At 37.3% G+C, this 18,467-nt stretch overlaps 2 protein-coding genes across 3 annotated transcripts; one reads left to right on the plus strand and one right to left on the minus strand.

Annotated features, from left to right (window-relative positions):
* Positions 1–3,807: 3,807 nt before the first annotated feature.
* Positions 3,808–18,143, minus strand: LOC123711645. The gene is made up of 9 exons (XM_045664299.1): positions 18,118–18,143; positions 9,542–9,690; positions 9,324–9,472; positions 9,082–9,230; positions 8,838–9,003; positions 8,130–8,393; positions 7,024–7,967; positions 6,527–6,693; positions 3,808–3,874 (listed from the first exon to the last, which is right to left on the minus strand). The coding sequence occupies exons 1-8, from the start codon at positions 18,141–18,143 to the stop codon at positions 6,549–6,551; spliced, it is 1,992 nt and encodes a 663-aa protein (XP_045520255.1). The 3' UTR covers positions 3,808–3,874; positions 6,527–6,548.
* On the plus strand, positions 11,956–14,751 carry LOC123711646 (beta-1,4-N-acetylgalactosaminyltransferase bre-4-like). Of its 2 annotated transcripts, none has more exons than XM_045664301.1 (4): positions 11,956–12,406; positions 13,159–13,638; positions 13,883–14,239; positions 14,473–14,751. In XM_045664301.1, the coding sequence occupies exons 2-4, from the start codon at positions 13,208–13,210 to the stop codon at positions 14,657–14,659; spliced, it is 975 nt and encodes a 324-aa protein (XP_045520257.1). In that variant the 5' UTR covers positions 11,956–12,406; positions 13,159–13,207; the 3' UTR covers positions 14,660–14,751. The 2 variants fall into 2 exon arrangements, with proteins under 2 accessions (XP_045520257.1, XP_045520256.1); XM_045664300.1 differs by having other exon boundaries at positions 11,956–12,152.
* Positions 18,144–18,467: the final 324 nt, after the last annotated feature.

The raw sequence follows: 18,467 nt of genomic DNA on the forward strand, positions 1-18,467 counted from the left end.
AACCACGTGTGTTCCGACCACTTGAGCAGCTTCTTCAGAACTGTAAGCGTACACTTTATCATTTTGCTTATAGTAGTGTTCTTTAATCGTGAATTTTTTTTTGATCGGTCAAGGGGATATTTCTGTTCTTTTCACCTGCGTATCGTGACTGAAGCCGTTTTCATTGATCCACTCTCTTTAAGTGCAAAGATTGATTTAGGGCATGTCCTGAAAATCGACGATAAGCACCGAATTTCAGGTCTTGTTTTATAATACGCGACATAGTCCTAGTGGGAATCTTAGTTTCTCGTGTTAAGATTTGTTTGCTTCCTTATTTACGAATTTTGGCTTTAACAGCATTAACAGCCTTTGTAATTCTAACAGTACGCGGTCGCCCCATAATATTCGTGTTCCAAATTCAAAATAATTAAAAAGTTGAAATTAATATCTGCTTGAGATTTAATATCTTGCTCAAATAGCTTCCAACGAGTTCATTGAGATCTAGAACATAATTTCTTTTTTTAGATTTGTTACTGCTTTATTTTAAAAGTAGGAGGACACACATTTTACCACTTTGACAGCGATCTTTCAAACGATTGCCTGATTATAAAATAGTTTTAAGAACAAAAGTTTAATTACTTTTCTGTTACGTTTCAATGTGATGTATATACAAAGATAGACAGACAGATATGACGAATTTAAAAACAGATTTCGTAATATTTCTAACGTCGGTGTCGTCGAAATTTCTTATAATAGTTACTTGGAGTCTGTGATCTAAGTAGTGGTTTATAGGGTAATCTTAAATGAAAACACGTTGTTGCGTCCTCTTCGATAAATACAAAGCTACTTCCGATTTCAACCGGAAACACATGCTAGATATACGTTGTCTAAAGTCTAAAAGGACATCTGTCTTTATACACTGAACAAGCTTTGTTTGAGAATTTGTTGACACTCATTACATTATTGTAGTAGAATATTTTTAATATAATATTTTCTTCTACTTATGCATGAAAATAAACAGTAGGTACCACATACTTTAATGAGGAGTTTATTAGATTTTGTATTCATATAGATAGATTGTACATTTCCAATAAATTCAACATCCAATCTTGAGGCAATACTTTATTTGTGTTGCAATTATAATAATAGTGATGTAATGGTTTACATTGTGCTCATGTCGTTGACATTGCCTCCACGTGCAGTCACGATCAGGTTACGCACCGCACCATTCCTGGGGTGAAATTTTACGCTTCTTCATTGTCTATTGATTCTTTTATAACTCGTTATACAATACCATCTTATGTAACTATATAAAGGTTAATAATATTTTTATCAATAGGCTGCACCCGCGACATCATCCGCATAAAATTTCCAGATTTATTAAACTGTTAGAAGTGTCCCAGTAATTGAGTTTTTAAAATAAGAAAGATGAGTTCAGGATACAATTGAATTTTTATTTGATTATAACAATTTACAGAATATTAAAACAAAAGCCAACAAATGTGTGTCCGCGACGAATGATGATACCGAACTAATTTCATATTTTAGTATCGTTTCATCTTTCGGTGGGAAATGCTGACTAAACAGAAGGTACTACTGTGTCAGCCGACAGGGTGCAAGGTTATAATATAACAGATATATTAGCACCGGTGACCACAGAGCTGGTGCTTCTTTGCTCAAGTAATTAGTATCGAGCTACAGATTGTATTTGCAGTAAGTAATGGATTTAACCGATGTTCTGGATAAAGATAAACTGCTCTAGTAATGTTTTATTTTCAGTTATTTGGAATCAATATTAATTGTTTGTACGTACATACATAATAATATACAGTAGATACCGTAACTTAATTCTCTTTGTCACAAAAAAATGTGTGTTATTATATTACAGTGGAGTTCAATGCGACAATTGTATCTTTAGTTCTTATTTCTATAATAAGTGGAGGCTTTCTTTGATAAATTCCGCTGCCATTTCGGCAATCATGATCACCGGTGCATTTGTATTGCCGCGTATTATTGTCGGCATTACACTTGCGTCTGCGACCCTCAGATTCCGCACGCCTCGCACCCGCAACTTCGAATCCAGCACGGAGCCAAGCGCGGCCGTACCTACTGCGTGCCAAGCGGAAGTTGCCATCGACTTCGCCCAACAGCGCAACATATCATCGCCATCGTTTCCCTTACATTCTTCGAGGTCTAATTCAATGACCTCCGCTTTCTTTTTACGAAAGTATGTACTGTTAGCTATTGCCCTTGCAGTTCTTATTGCCGCTGGATAATGCATCAAATCTTTATCGCCACTGAAGGTACCGGAGAATATCAGTGGAGAGTCCAAAGGGTCTCGACTCTTCAATCGCACCTTGCCTCTTGATTGTGGTTTTAAATTAACCACAGCAATTATCAATATTTCCTTAACTATATTAGCTGATGTTATTCTTTCACAAATATATGATTTAAACCCTAATATATTAGTACAAGCTTCATAAAAATCATTATTCTTTCCCATACACGTGGGATAAAATGCAAAATCGGGTACATTAGATGTAGAGCTGTTATATGATACATAAGCGGCCAAGTCACTTGTTTTCTGAAAAAGGCCTCGTCTATCGTAAAGATACTCAATTATATCTAAATAATGCTCGTTTTCTTTTTTTTTACAAGTTCCCTCTTCTGCTGAAATAAAATTTAACACCATAATGTGGTCATGGAGATTGTCGCCTACGGGTAAATCGACCACCACATCGACACCCATATCTTTTAAATGCTCCTCTGGCCCTACGCCGGAAAGTAACAACAATTTCGCCGTATTAAATGTTCCTGCGCACACAATTATATCTCTCGTTGCATAAAAATTAAATGTCTTGTTGTCTCTGAGGACCTGCACCCCGTATGCCTTATTTTGTTCTATTAGTATTTTAGAAACGAAAGATTTTTTTAAAACATACAAGCTATCTCGATTTGCTGCTGAATTGAGCAAGGCGGTGACAGAACTCTCTCGTCTACCTTCCCGTATCGTGTGGGAGAATCTTCCAGCACCGATTTCATTCGGATTTGTCATATCAGGTACTATATTGAAACCTATTTCTTTGAATGCTGCGAGAAATTCATCTGTAGCCCGAGTAGATTCGTTGAACCCTGCCACCTCAATTTCCCCTCCAAATCCATGAAACTGTGTAAGATAAGGGTTGTTGATAATTCTTTCATCTGTTAGATGTTCTGTTCTTTTGAACATTTTTAGAACATTTTTCCAATTCCAGTCTTCACCAAGTTCGGCTGCCCATTCGTCGTAATCCGCTGGAAAGCCTCTAGAGTATATCATATCATTGATGGAACCACTACCACCGAGCATCTTCCCACGGGGCTGGCGTTGGCTGCCGTCGCGGAGGGCTTGACTTGAAAAATTGTCATTTGTGGTTGTAAAGTTCCAATCCACAGCGCTCTGTTTCATGGCATCGCGAAAACCTGGAATCTGTACACATTCTATGTGTCAACAGGCCTTCAACAACTCTTTAATCCGAATTGACAATAGTATATGTTTTCTACTCACAATGCTCTCTAGAGGGGGGTCACCACCGGCCTCGAGTAATAAAACAGTGTGGTCTCGCAACTCCGATAGACGGGACGCAAGCGCAGCGCCAGCAGTACCACCTCCCACCACGATGAAATCGAACACTGTGCCGTCTGTCAAGAAAACATACAAAATTAATGTTATGATGACTATTCTGCTACAGCTCATTGATGTGTTCATCAAGTTACGAACTTTCAAGGTTAGCTTGCGGCGGCCAAGGCTCCCGTAGTAAGCACTGCGCGGCGGCGAAGTAGTTCAGCGCGGCTGCGATGGTTGCTCCCGCTGCCCCACCGCTCCATGCCTCATAGGTCTCCATATACGTAGAGGCTCCTAAGATGTTCCCATTATAAGTTTGTTATATCAAATCTTACTTATCACAAGTAAAGACAAAAAAGAAATATTGTTATGTAATACACAAGCTGCCAATTATAGTTATTTGCTGCAGGATGTGGATTACACGTAATTGCTGTGTCAATTACAATTTAAAAAAAAATACTATTTTTCCGAGTCCATCACATTGTGTACTATTAATAGATCTACGTGAATATTTTCAATTTAATATTGTTTCATATATATTTATTAATCACTACTACTACTACTTTTTAAAACGTTAACTATACAACATAACATAACATCACAAAGCACGTATAGACTGAAGGATATCCACCAAAAATTTATAATACCGCTTAATCACGTACCTATTTTATTGATTGTTTATTTCTCAGACTGCTTTGCGATTACGCAGATAATACGGCGTACCAGAATAGTTCACTATGCCTCTGTGATCTACACAAATAACAGTCAATGTAGTTACGATTACCACTCTCTCTATCTCTGCTTTCCTATCACTCTACGGTTTTTAAATTCAACTATCAATATTATTTTAAATACAGGATGTGTCAAAACATTATCGAGGCAAAAGTAACTCTACGAGAGTTATACTAGAGTATAACTCTTATTATTAGTGAAATATCTTTAAGGATAGCTTAAACAACCTACAATAATCCAACCAGTCAATTTGGGGATTGTTTTAATTTAAGTATCCCGAATAAAATTAACCCGAATTCGACCTGCAGTTATTTTCGTCTTTACATCCGCTATACACCGGTTGTGTCGAGATATATTGCATTATTCTTATCTAGTATTACGACAATATCTTATCAAATCTGGTAGATTTTACATAAGAGGACGAACAAGGTGCAGCCACCCTCAACCGATACCAGTAAGTTGAAGGACGTGCACTAGTGAGACTCAAATGCATTCACATATTAGTTAGGCGATCGTTAGATAGTTTTAGGTACATTGGAGTAAAAATAATTACTGGTAATCCCAAGAAAATCTCACAACACAATAAGTGTTGAAGCGGTCACTCTGTGTTGGATATGTCCCCACGTAGAAGACATAGCAAATGCAATTTATACATTTGTGAAAACACATACAAATATCTGTTTAGTTGTCATATTTTATTGAGCACGTACTTACCTATAGAAATTATCGAAGAAGTAGTTGTTGAATTTTGCACGTAAGTTATCGAGTACGTACGTTCTTTAAGTACATCGATAAGAAACTAACATAAGTAGGCAATTTATTTAGCTTGGGGGAAAAGTCTTTTCGCATTAAAGTGTGTATGAACTAGTAATAAAATCTCTTTGGCTATATTATAATCTATTTGTATTTGGCTGGTTTTGGTATAAGTTTAAATTTTAAAGAAGATAATTCCAAATTCAAATAAGGAAAATTTTTATTTATTTTTCGTACAATCAAGATGAGTGAATCTAATGAAGAAATTCGATACATTTTAAAATTTTACTACAAAAAAGGTAAAATGCAAAGCAAGCCGCGAAAAAAATTGCGATGTTTATGGACTTCAGTGCAGTCAAAGTCAAAAATCATTTTTTCTTATAAGTAACACAATGTACACTTAATTTCGTTTTCAATACGGAAATTTTGATGTTAAAGATGCACGTCGCTCTGGTCGCCCTATTAGGGATAAAATGGATGCCATTTTTGAAAAAGTGGAGCAAGATCGGCATCGGTTACGACGTAGCTGAAGTACTGGGAATTGACCACAAAACAATTTTTCCGCATTTGAAAAAAACGGTACACAAAAAAGCTGGATATTTGAGTACCCTGACGAGCTCACTGAAAGAAACCTAATGAACAGTGTACTCATTTGTGATTCTTTATTACGACGTAATGAAACCGAACCATTTTTGAAGAAGGTGATGAAATGTGGATCACGTACAAGAACATGCGAAAAAGGCCGGTCAGGCTTCACAGACTGTGGCGAAACCCGGGTTAACTCGCAACAAGGTGATGCTGTGTGTGTTAGGATTGGAAGGGCATTATTCATTATGAGCTCCACCAGGATTCTGAACTCTACTGCGAAAAACTGATGAGATTAAAGCAAGAAGTTGAGAGAAAGCGGCTGGAATTAATCAACAGAAGGGGTGTCATTTTTCGTCATGATAACGCTAGACCTCACACATCTTTAGCCACTCAGCAAAAATTAAGAGAGCTTGGCTGGGAGGTGTTAATGCATCCTCCGTATAGTCCTAACCTTGCACCTTCATATTTCCCCCTTTTTCGGTCTCTTCAGAATTCTTTGGGCGGTGTCAGGTTAACATTACGATAGGACTGCCAAAACCAATTGTCGCCTATTTTGATCAGGAGGCCCAAAATTTCTATAGCAATGGTCATCAATCATGGTCGCTACCTACACGATTGCAAACATTTCTCGAACAAAATGGTACCTACATACTATAGTTAAATGTAAATAAAGTTATATTAAAAAATGTTGTGAATTTTAAAAATGCGAACAAACTTTTACCCCAACCTATTAGATTGTTTATGTTATCAATTTATCAATTCGAAACTATATATATTAATAAAAAAGCATCTACACTGTGTCGTAAAGTCAATTTAAAACATAAAACAGGAAATTAAATACTGTATAGATTAAACAAAACACTTTATTTTTACCTAAATACTACATAAACGACTGTCATTGACTCGCTTGCGTCGCATTAGAGTGCTCGGTGTTGATGCGGCAGAGACCAAAGTGTCCCAGCAGTATCGGCCCCACGTCCAACCCCGTGCGGCACCCGACCGCCGTCACTCTTGCCGATCCCACTTCTACCTCGTAGTAACTGCCGATATTCGTACATATTGTGACGACTTATTATTGTATTACGTAGTAACTGTAAAATTACTACTTAAGACTACCGAAAATCTAGCACTCAGTATAATTGTATTAAATATGCTATAATATTCGGAGGCGGAGAAACATTCAACACTAACTACTAAGCTACTAACAACTTAACTACTATGAAAACGCGAAACAAGAACTATTTTAGCTTTATGACGGTTTATATAAGTAGGTAATTTGATAAATTCACAGTGATCGACGTCACATCATGTATGTATTTCTGTAATAAATAAATAATCATTTTGCCTTATACTGGAAAAGATTGTCTTACCGAACGTTCCAGCGGTAAGAGTTCTCGATGGGCATGTAAAAACCGGGCTCATAGAGTAGCAAGTGGGTCTGCAGACGGCGCAAATCGGCCCCCTCCGCTGGATACACGTGCTGAAAGGGCCTCCCGCTGGCTGCCGCGCCCTGAGCGTGTGGGATTCGCCGGCCCACGAGCACAACCGTACTCTCGCTGTCGTCGCTCTCCACCCATAGTAACACATTCAAAAATTGCTCCTCCTGGCCGGCTAAATTCTTTGTTACGACACACGCAATAAGCCTATTCTCAATGACAAAGTCGCTGAAGAAAATTCTAGAGAGTCTGTGCTCCTGCGACACTTTATCCGACGCATTCACTTTAAGGCAAGAACCGCCCGTGAAGCTGTCCTCGAAGAACGGTTCTAGGCATTCCAGCTCATCGGGCACATACCCCAGTGCATACCTTGTTTTTATATTCTTGTTTCCCAACCGCAAACTGATTGACATCTGCACCATGGAAGGACCTCTTTCTCTTGCGTCCATCTCACTCACGGTATTCAGACTTGAGTTCACGTCTTCTTTGGATTTAGTTTCTTCGTCGTCAGATTTTGCTGATTTTACTTTGAAAAAATCCCGCAAAACCCTTGTCATTTTTCGCTTGACGGATTTTCTTTCATTTTGTGCTGGTTCCACTACCTTGTCTTGAACTCTGTCTTCGTGCATATTACCAATACTATCAGGATTCATTGAAAACACCATATCTTTGCTGGTAGTTGGATCCTCAGTGTTCAGTCTGCTATCTTCGATAGTCTTTCGGTAGCGTAGTATCCCAGCTTTGTCCTTAAACAAGCCTAGTCTCGAGAGGCCGACGATGTTATCAAGTGTTGAAAGCAAGTACCCGTGGGGGCCGTGGGAGCTATTCGGCTGGTATTGTTGATGCCGTAAGTTGTACCAAGGCACAGGACATATCACCTAGAAGAAGTAATAATAATGTATTGGACTTATCTATTACAATTGTTTTATTCTTTGTGAACAACAAACAAATTATTGGATAGTATATTACATATATAATATAACTTTAAGTCATGTAGACTTATATTATCTTTTTTGGTTCAACGGCACTTAATAACTTACCTCTCCATAAATTCTCCGTTTTTTCCCCTGCCCTCTACAAAAGGATGTCTGAAAAGGCAGAGTGGACGGAAGTTTAGTGTTCAAAAAGGGCCAGATGCTCCCCCAGAAGGCTCGCTCCCGTAGCAGAAAGCGGTCATAGTTATTCAAGTCTTCCGCTTGCGCCACGGCGTTAGAGTCTCCTTGCTCTTCAGACATGGCCTCATGAGTCCAAGCCGGCGCAAAAATGGCCAAGGAACAACCATAATCGTGAACTAGTCGGACAGCCTGTCCAGGAATTAGAATAAGTTTCAAATATATGTATAAATAATACAAACAAATTTCCACTGACTTTAGAATAAACTAAATTTGAGCAAGGTATGTACGGTTTAAATATAATTGCCAATAACAATTGCTGTCCCTACCTCAAACTAACATCTAAACAAGAACATACCACTAAAAACCTTACATGCAGGAATTGTTCACTTTTTCTAGAAAAATAAGATAATCTATAAAGATAATTTCAAACTAGCTCAACATTCAGCTTACGTTTGGCTGCACATTGTGCCAAAAAAGCCGTATTTTTTGAGCCAATTTAGATAAGAAAGATTTAAATAAAAAGGTGTGTTGTTAGAGGGATGACCGCGAAAATCGTATTCCCACGCAATTAGAGTCAAAGGCAGCAGCTAGAACCTACTAATAGGGTTATATGGTTGATCTATATCTAGACACCTGTTGCGTGTTAAATTGTCCGCCGCCGTAGAAGTTTCGCCCCCAAACATCTATTCCAACGTAAAGATCGGTCAAGCGTGAGCCGGCCTCCTTCACACTACTGACGACGTCTTCCTCTCGCCAAGAATAGTTCGTAAAAAACCCGTCAACGGCATCGAAAAACATTCTGCAAATATAACGATATTTTATAAAATATCAGAAGCGATTTGAATTCATTCAACAAAAACTTGTATCATCATCAAACTTGTTTTTCTCGTTGAGTCCGTTCTGCCAGTTGAGATGTCCGTCTCCAGTGACACTGTCATACCAAATCAACTCGGGGTCGGCTAGTTCAGCATGGAGCATTTCGCGAAGATACCTCACGAACTGCACCAATGACTCCGGGCGTGCAATCTAATCAGATGTATTTACAGTGGTGAAATATAAATGTTTAACAAGAAATGTTTCTTGCAGGAAAATATAACTGATTAGAACATTCCTTATAACCTTATTTTCTACGTTGAGGAGCCAGCCATCGAATTTGAGTGTTTTGGCTATAGCGACTAGAGCACTTGCGAAATTCTGCCACTCCGTCTCCGATTGAAGGATGCGCTCCCAAAACGCGACACCTTCTCCCCATTCCGTTATCACCGTCCCTAAAGCCAACCATTTCGTTACTAAAACAATATTACATTAGGAAATTGAATTACCAAGCAAAAACCCACCTAAAACTTTAACTCCGTGTGCGTGTGCTACATTAATCCAACTCAGTGGAGGAATAGTAATTAAGTGGTGGCTAAAATATATAAAGATATCGACACCACCCCAGTTGTAAAAACTATAAGCGTCAGAGTTTCCCGTTCCATCGATCATGCTGCAAGTAAATTGTAAAACTATTATTTTATTACAAGTAAGAAATAAACACGCGGAATAATCGTTAAGAAGTAAATTTTTGAAAGGGCCGTTCAAATACTTTTTTCACACGATGCTATTTATGAGTTCATCTAACATTTGTGTGTGCGTAGCCGGCCTTTAAGGATGTGAAAGATGATGTGTTCTCAAGAAAGGGAACACTAATACTTCGATATCCTTTTGAATAATATTAAATCTTTGTATATAACATATTGATATATGTATGTTGGAGCCAATTTAATACAGCACATTTGACACCTCGTCCAAATTCAATAATTAAACCTTGTAACGGCGGACATAATATCATATTTATTTTCCCGATTACATATTTATTGTAATAATGACGATTGAAGGTAGTTTTACGATATACACTTTCACTAATATACCATTCTAATTAACTAGAAGAGAATAGAAAATAATACTTACGTCATTACAATGTTGCGTCAGTGAAACCTTTTTCTTTACAAATACTAGGGATGTTACCCAACTAATCGAAAGATGATCATGCAATGCATTGAGTAGTTGTGAAGGAATATTTCATCAAAATTATATTTTTTTTAATTATGTTATTATCCCTTTTGGTTCTTTAACCTTACGATCGAAAATTCACATATGTTAAAGTCCCCAAGTTTTAAGTAAGTCATCTCACTAAGGAGTAAGAACTGACAGATGTATCAATTTAGAGTAAAAACCGTCATATATCAGCGTATTGTTACGAAGACGGGTCGACTGCAATGTTTCTAGATTTTTCCACTACTTAGAGATCGTTTTAGGAGAGGGTCAATCACATATTAGAAAATTGTAATTTGACTAATGTTAGGCTAGGCAGTTTCAGAATATGTGTAGTCGAGTAGTGCCGTTTTAAGGTTCTCACAGATCTAATTATACCCCTTTGATGAAGGAATATTCTAGACCGAATTTTATAGTTGTGGGACAAGGACGGAAGGATACGCGACAGAGAGGGAAGATCGGAATCTACTCGAAGCTAGACTGAACACTCTAGAACGCCGTACGACAAGGATGGAACAATGTGCGAAAGAGACAAGGAGTACGGACGTTCTAGAATCGTGCAATCTCTACTCAGTAGCAATGACACCTAGAGATTTCTCGAATATTGTTCAAGATTATTCCCAGGGATATATAAACGAGCCGAAACGCGACCAGTTAGTTTAGATTGAAAAATGCGATATCAAGAGATAAAAAGTGAATAAAATGAAGACAAGAGACGTACCGTGTAAAGTGTGCGTAATTAAAGTACTTAGTGACTATTTTGTGTATGTCTAGTTAGTGCATTTCTGCAAGTAATTTATGTTTATAAATTCCTCACAGATTTATTTAAGAAATAAATACTTGAAGAGATCTATGGTATTTTCTATCCGATCCCCTAGCTCGTAACGGTATTTTAACGCAATACGAACATATTCTTAGAACAAGAACTAAAGCTTTCGCTAATACAGCAAATGAAGGAATATGTTAATTCTTGTATATATACCAAATACTTCGCGATTAAAAAGAGTGGCGGAGAGTATGTTAGTTACTCTCGCCCGCTGTCCACCCTTGACTTGAAAACTGTTACTTAATTAATGTAAATTTATTAATTGAGACCTTCTATTTAATATTGACGCTGTCCCATCCGGTGTTCTCGACACCCTTGGTGCGTGGGGTCCTAGCGCTATAAGGATTTTTAAGGAAATAGCAAAAAGGTTAATCTATTTCACAGGAGACCGAAGAGCTGGCAGCTACCTTGGACAAAGAATTAGTCTAGCTATTCAAAGCCCAAAGCGGGAACGTTGATAGTATCTTCGGAACTTTGCCTAAAGGGACTCCTTTTAATAATATATTATAGTTATTATATTTTAAGGTTAGTTATTGTATCTTGTAATATTAATTTATGTTAGCAGTAGGATTGATTTCTATACGTTACGATATACGATATATATACGTTAATTATATTCAGTTTATATTAAATGTTAGTCAATTATGTCCTACAGTAAAAATAGCAAATGGTAAATATATGTATTTTGAATATTAACGTTTATAAGTGTAAATGTACCAATATAAATAATTAGTTTTTCTATATAATACATTAATTCCGAAAAAATTATATATATTTTATGTAGATAAAATATATATTTTTTTAAATTCGTCAATTACCTATCATCGTGATATCCATTTGCCATGTCATGACAAACTATTGTTTTTGGTAAGCTTTTCCGATCCTCGCGTTTGACATTTTCCGCATCCGATTCCATATGACAGAATACTTGTGGACTTTCGAGTAATATCTCGCCCAAGTCTTTGTTCACATTTATATTTCTGATAACCTTCTCACTATGTGGTTGTAGCTCTTTGCACAGTGTTCTCCACGCTGGTGGATCTTGCAGAAATATTAATATGTCTTCATAGTTGTCTAGCGGCTTACAGGTTAGCTCCTCTGTCACCCAAATTTGTTTTTCTGTCATTGTTTTTGTGAACACTATAATAAAAAGATTTATCAAGTAGACTCACTACGTCCTTGCCACTTTAGATTTCATTCAAATTTAAAATTAGATATAAGCATTAAACATAGTACTTGTTCGCCGCAAGTTAATAGTGCATGTCGTACTCAAATTTATTATACTTGTCCCATGACTTACGTCTAAATGTCACAATCCATCAGTTAAGATACACAATATACAGTAAGTAGAACCAAAATTTAAATAAAGCATTTATTCATATATAATAGCCATTTTTTGTACTTCAATAAGCGTTTTTTAAATTTCTAATAGCTTACCTTTACTTTTAAAATGAATTTTAAAAAATTGGGAGACTTATAATTTATTTACAATATTATGTAGATACAAAGCAGTTGTGAACTAAACTAAGTGCACTTACTGAATGTGGTTAAATTCAAACAAAACAAGTTTTATTGTTCTTGCTAGTGACATTTAAACTATTGAGAACTAACACTAATCCAACCATATTTATAATTTGTCTTGATTCAATGAATTATAAATTAACAATACTATTTAATAGTTACACAGTTTGTCCTACTTTTGATAAGCAATAAGGATGTGTGCAATACTGGTGATAAGAGAACTGCAACAAAGAGAATTTTTCCTATGGGAATATATCTGTGTTACAAAATGCATTGCATGTCTTCTCAAAGACAACTACTTACTTATCTGGATGTTTCAGAATGTTTTGTTTCATAAATCCTTATTATAAGTATCTTAAAAGTTAGGTCATTGATTAGCACCAGTCTCATTTTACTTATGGCCTTTGTAGGTAGCTTCAAATTTATTTATATCTTCTACATAATAAACATGTTATAAACAAATACAGAGGGTTATTTAGGCTGACTGCATAACTAAGACATAACAAAACCTGTGATTTATAATTTGTAACTTTTAAACAATTCTAAATATTTATAACATATTTTATTTAACAGAAAAAAACAACATGCCTTAGCTAAACTATAATAGACAAGTGCCAGCCAAATGCGCAAATGGTTGCCTCTAAAAAGGCTTCAGCAAGTTTACTTCAAGGCTTTCATTGCATCTATCCTGGGTTTGATAGCATTGATTCAATTTTTTGCATGCTATGGATATTATAACTATGACTGCATACCTAGGAGTGAAATAGAGAAGCATATTTATTTACATGCAAACCCTAATTTAGTGAAAAGAACTAAGCCAGACTGTAGATATGAGGATATTTATCAGAAATATTACCCAGATGATTGGCAAATCAATGGGCATGTTGATGGGTTTCTTCCACATGGAATTGTAAATGGCAGCTTCATTCCAAAGGACTGCAATCCTCTGATAAGTGTTGCTATACTTGTTACATATAGAAAGAGACAGAAGCAATTGGATATATTTATTCCATATATACATAATTTTTTAAGGAAACAAAATATACACTACAAGTGAGTGTTTTACTTTAAATGTATTAATAATTTCCTAACAGGCTTAGCATACCTATGGCACTTATGATAGAAGCTTAAGGTTGGAAATATGATTAACTAGATGACATCCATATCTTTTGCATTTGTAAAATATGTCAGTGGTGTGTTGAGGAGGAAGTTGTCATTACCCCTCAAAATAATTTAGTCAATGTTGAAACTGTTAGAAGTAAGAACATGTGATATCATGTACATATTAACATTTCAGGGTATATGTAATTGAACAACAAGATGATAAGCCTTTCAACAAGGGCCTGTTGTACAATGCGGGTGCGCGGAGGGCCCTCGAGGAGAGATTCCCGTGTCTCATTCTGCACGATGTAGACCTTTTGCCGGTCAACGCCGCCAATATCTACTCCTGCTTGAGCCTTCCTCGACACATGAGCGCTAGCATCGACAAGTTCCGCCTCAACCTGCCCTACGAGTCCCTAACAGGCGGGGTCCTGGCCATCCGCGCCGACCACTTCCGCCAGATCGACGGCTTCTCCAACCGCTTCCAAGGCTGGGGCGGAGAGGACGACGATCTCGCGCTGCGCCTGCGACACGCCGCTTTAGATATTTTAAGGTGAGGCATGTCGACGCCCGCACAAGTAAGGATCGAAATTATTGACTGTTTGTCCATCCTACGTAGCTTCTCGACCTGGATCTATAATTTCAAAGCAAACCATTCACATCAATCAAACAGAATAGAAATATTCGGTTGGTTGCAAATACAAACAAATGTTTTTTCGTAATTACTGTCTGTTATATTCTGAAAAAGTATGTTTATATCTAATTATGTTACATCGGTGTATGCAGACTGCCCCCGGAGATGTCGAGGTACCGGATGCTGGTGCACCGTCAGGAGCGCAAGAACGCGGCTCGCCACCGGTTGTTGAAGATGGGGCCCGAGCCAAGGGACGGGTTCCGAGCGCCCGACGACCCCGCCCCTCTCGCCTCCGTCACCCACACACGCCTGTACGCCCTCATCAGAGTGCGTACGTGATTTCCTTGGCACCCCTTATTCGAGCGCTGCTAGTCATTGGTAAATTGTGTTGAAAGATCGCGCTTAGTCGAATAAAGTGAAAATCAATTATACCTTGTGTAGCTTTATTTCTTAATAAATTCTTTGTACAGATGTAGAAACAGATAGAAATGGAAATTAAAATCTTCTGCAGGTCACAAAAGTTTTATTTCTCATTATTATACATTTTTAGGTGATATACAAATTCAGTTGTCATCGATTGCCTTTTGAGCGGTGTGTGTGTGTGCCACGAATTTAGAATTATTTATGGCCTCGGGTACTTTTGCGAACTTTTTCTGTCTTCTCTTTTGCAAATTTATGAGTTATGCAGCGGTTTTCCCAGTTTGCTATGGCATTTACTTTATGTGTTGACTTTTCATTCGTGTTCATTTCACTTTTCACATATTTCATCACTCCGTTCTTGTCGGCGAGTTGTGATTGAGTGAACTGTTGTGAGTTATTTATTTTCACCACATTTAAAGTTTCCCCGAATGTCCGTGGAGTCGAAGTGGAGCTATCTTTCAGGAAACCTCTCTCTTCGTATTTTTATCATTATGCTTGGCAGTAGTTTTACGTTTTGGCTTTTTCACCATTATTTGCTCCTCTCTAGAATAAGAAATCTCTGACAATGATGGATCATCAAGTAAATCCTCTCGTTGGTGTGACGGGCTTTCCGAAAAGTGTCGAGCGATTGATTGGCTTTGAGATAGCACTCCCATTCCATCAGAACCTAAAGGGCCGTCGCCAACTTCGAAATTACTTTGGGCTGAAGACGCAACATGTAAAGTATTGTTTTGAAAGTGATTTTCTATGTTCATATTATTCGACCTATAAAACTTATCTTATAAGTAAAAATTAACTGTTTTATCTTTCAAAATTTAATCGTCATAAATGAGAGTCTATCAAGATTAGCTCATACTAATATTAGGTCCTTACATATGAAATTGGCGTTTTGTCGTACTGGCCACTTTGACCTCAAATACCTCCTCTTTGGTTAGGAATTTCAAATTCAAATTTGTACAGCTATTGTGCTTCGATGTATTTGTGCTTCGATGACCGTCATTCATTTGTTTTTTTCTGTTTGCGTCACTCATTTTACAAAATGGAAAACTTAAAGTATCGCATTATTTACGAGTACGAGTTCCGCCGTGGCACTAGTGCTGCGGAAACAACTCGAAGGGTGAATGATGTGTATGGCGGTCATGTTGCAAAAGAAAACACAGTTCGTTGTTGTTCTGGAAATTTCGACCTGCAGAACAAGCCCCGTGGACGGCCTGAGACCCAAGTTGATAATGAAGTATTGAAGGCTATTGTGGAAGCGGATCCATCACAAACGACGTCCGAGTTAGCTGCAGGCTGCGGTGTTAGTGATAAAACTGTTTTAATTCACTTGAAGTAAATTAGGAAGATTAAAAAGCTTGAAAGGTGGGTGCCTCACGAATTGACTGAAGCAAACCGGCAAACACGCGTCGACTGCTGCGTTACATTACTGAACTGGCACAATAATGAAGGTATTTTAAACCGAATCATTACCTGTGATGAAAAATGTATTCTTTACGATAATCGGGAGTGCTCAGCGCAATGGTTGGATCCTGGCCAGCCAGCCAAATCCTGCCCCAAGCGAAAATTAACCCCAAAAAAGTTACTTGTAAGCGTTTGGTGGACTAGTGCCGGTATTGTTCATTGCAGTTTTCTCAAATCTGGCCAGACTATTACGGCTGATGTCTATTGTCAGCAATTTCAAACCATGATGGAAAAGCTAGCGGCTAAACAACCGAGGCTGGTTAATCGCTCCACGCCACTGCTACTTCACGACAACGCTACACCACACACTGCACAACAGACGGTTACCAAATTAGAAGAGCTTCAATTGGAATGTCTAAGACATCCTCCGTACTCCCCGGACCTTGCTCTAACAGATTACCATTTTTTTCGAAATTTTGACAACTCCTTGCAAGGGAAAAAATTTAACTCTGATGGTGCAGTCCAAATCGCCTTCACAGATTTTATTGATTCCCGTCCGACTGTTTTTTTTAGTAAAGGGATCAATGAACTATCTATGAGATGGCAAAAGTGCATAGAAAACAATGGTTCATACTTTGATTAATTAAATATATTATATTTAAAAATATTCGACTTTTTGTTCCTCCCATACAAAACACCAATTTCATATGTAAGGACCTAATATTTTAAAAATTTTGGTATGAGTAGCGACTCCATGTAGTCGTTATTCTGTGCGGTTAAAAATGTAGGTAGTTGGTCCCAAAGTTGTCACTGGCACACTATTTTTAAATTTCGAACATAATTTTACAAAAAAAATATTGCAATCAATTTTTAAACGTTTGACTATTGTTATAAAAACAAAAAACAATCATTTTCCGTATTTCTTTACGATGGAGTGGACATTGAAAGAAAACCGAATGGCTGTTACTGCGTTGCACCGCTGTGGGCACTCGTCGAGTACCATTTTCAAGTTACTCAAAAAATTTAATATTACACTTAGGTTTGTGTACCATACTATTGATAGGTACAATGAAGTCTCCAGTGTTGAGGACAAGAAAAGAACTGGCCGGCCACGCTCCGCAAAATACTTGTTGTCTGTCATCACTAGTTCTTGCTATCTGTCCGAAAACAGAAGTTGATGGCTTTGCAGATGGGTGTCAGTAGGTAAACAGTAAAATAGGTTTTAAATGAAGATCTTGGTCTACGAGCATACAAAAAGAAGAGTTGGCATTTTCTTAATGCTCGTCTAAAAGCAATAAGTCTTAAGAGATCGCGGGGGTTGTTAAAGCGGTACGCTATTTGCGGGACATCACTTCGTGTTCCATCAGGACTCTGTGCCTGCACACAAAGCCAAGATCACTCAAGCCTGGTTTGAGCGTCAAAACATCGACTTAATTAGACTAGGATTGGCTTTCCTCCAGTCCGGACCTTAATCCTTTGGACTAGAAAATTTTGCAGGTCTTGGGGAGGAAGGTCTGTGATAAAAACTATTAAAATTTGGAGTCTGAAGTCATCTTTAAAAAAAACAGTCACTGAAACTGACATGAATATGGTGCGTGCTACGATGGACGACTGGCCAAGGCGCTTAAGAGCTAGTATAACAATAAGGGAGGTCATTTCGAATAATAATTAATGTACTATAAATTAATATATCACCCATTAAAAACTGACCAGTACTCTTGTTTTTATCATCATTTCCATTTATGACAGAACTTTGGGTCCGACTACGTACGGTACTGTGTGGCATAAACAGGAAAGTTTCCATAGTTATCCTGAATGGTCTAAGGGTTTCGTGACCAAATAGCCACGTACAACACCATACACTTGTATCGATAAATTATGAGTTTTTGTTAACATTATATGGTGTATTTATTTTTAGGGAATTTGAAGAAATGAAATACTATAATAACTTTATAATTAAACATATTTTTACTTACACTAAGGGCATCCTTTCCGGGTTCATGGTGTGACTCTCTGTAAATTTTGTAAAAAATAATGTTTTTAAAGTTTTTCGTTCATAAGATTAGTTAATAGCATATAACATAATTAATATAATAATGTTTAAAAGTGTCGTCACTCTAATTTTGATACTTTCCTAGGATAGTGTTAAAAAGTTTGGATAAAACTTTCTGTCCAAGGGGCGACAAATATTTTCTAAAATCTTGGGTATAATGACACCGAGCTATCATTTTAATATGTAGCAATAACGATTAAACTATTAAACAGGCTTTAATAAATATTTAATTTTGCGTTTCCCGCTTAATATACATGCATAAATAAACCGCAG

Source organism: Pieris brassicae, chromosome 7, assembly GCF_905147105.1.
Source record: "Pieris brassicae chromosome 7, ilPieBrab1.1, whole genome shotgun sequence".
Taxonomy (NCBI): domain Eukaryota; kingdom Metazoa; phylum Arthropoda; class Insecta; order Lepidoptera; family Pieridae; genus Pieris; species Pieris brassicae.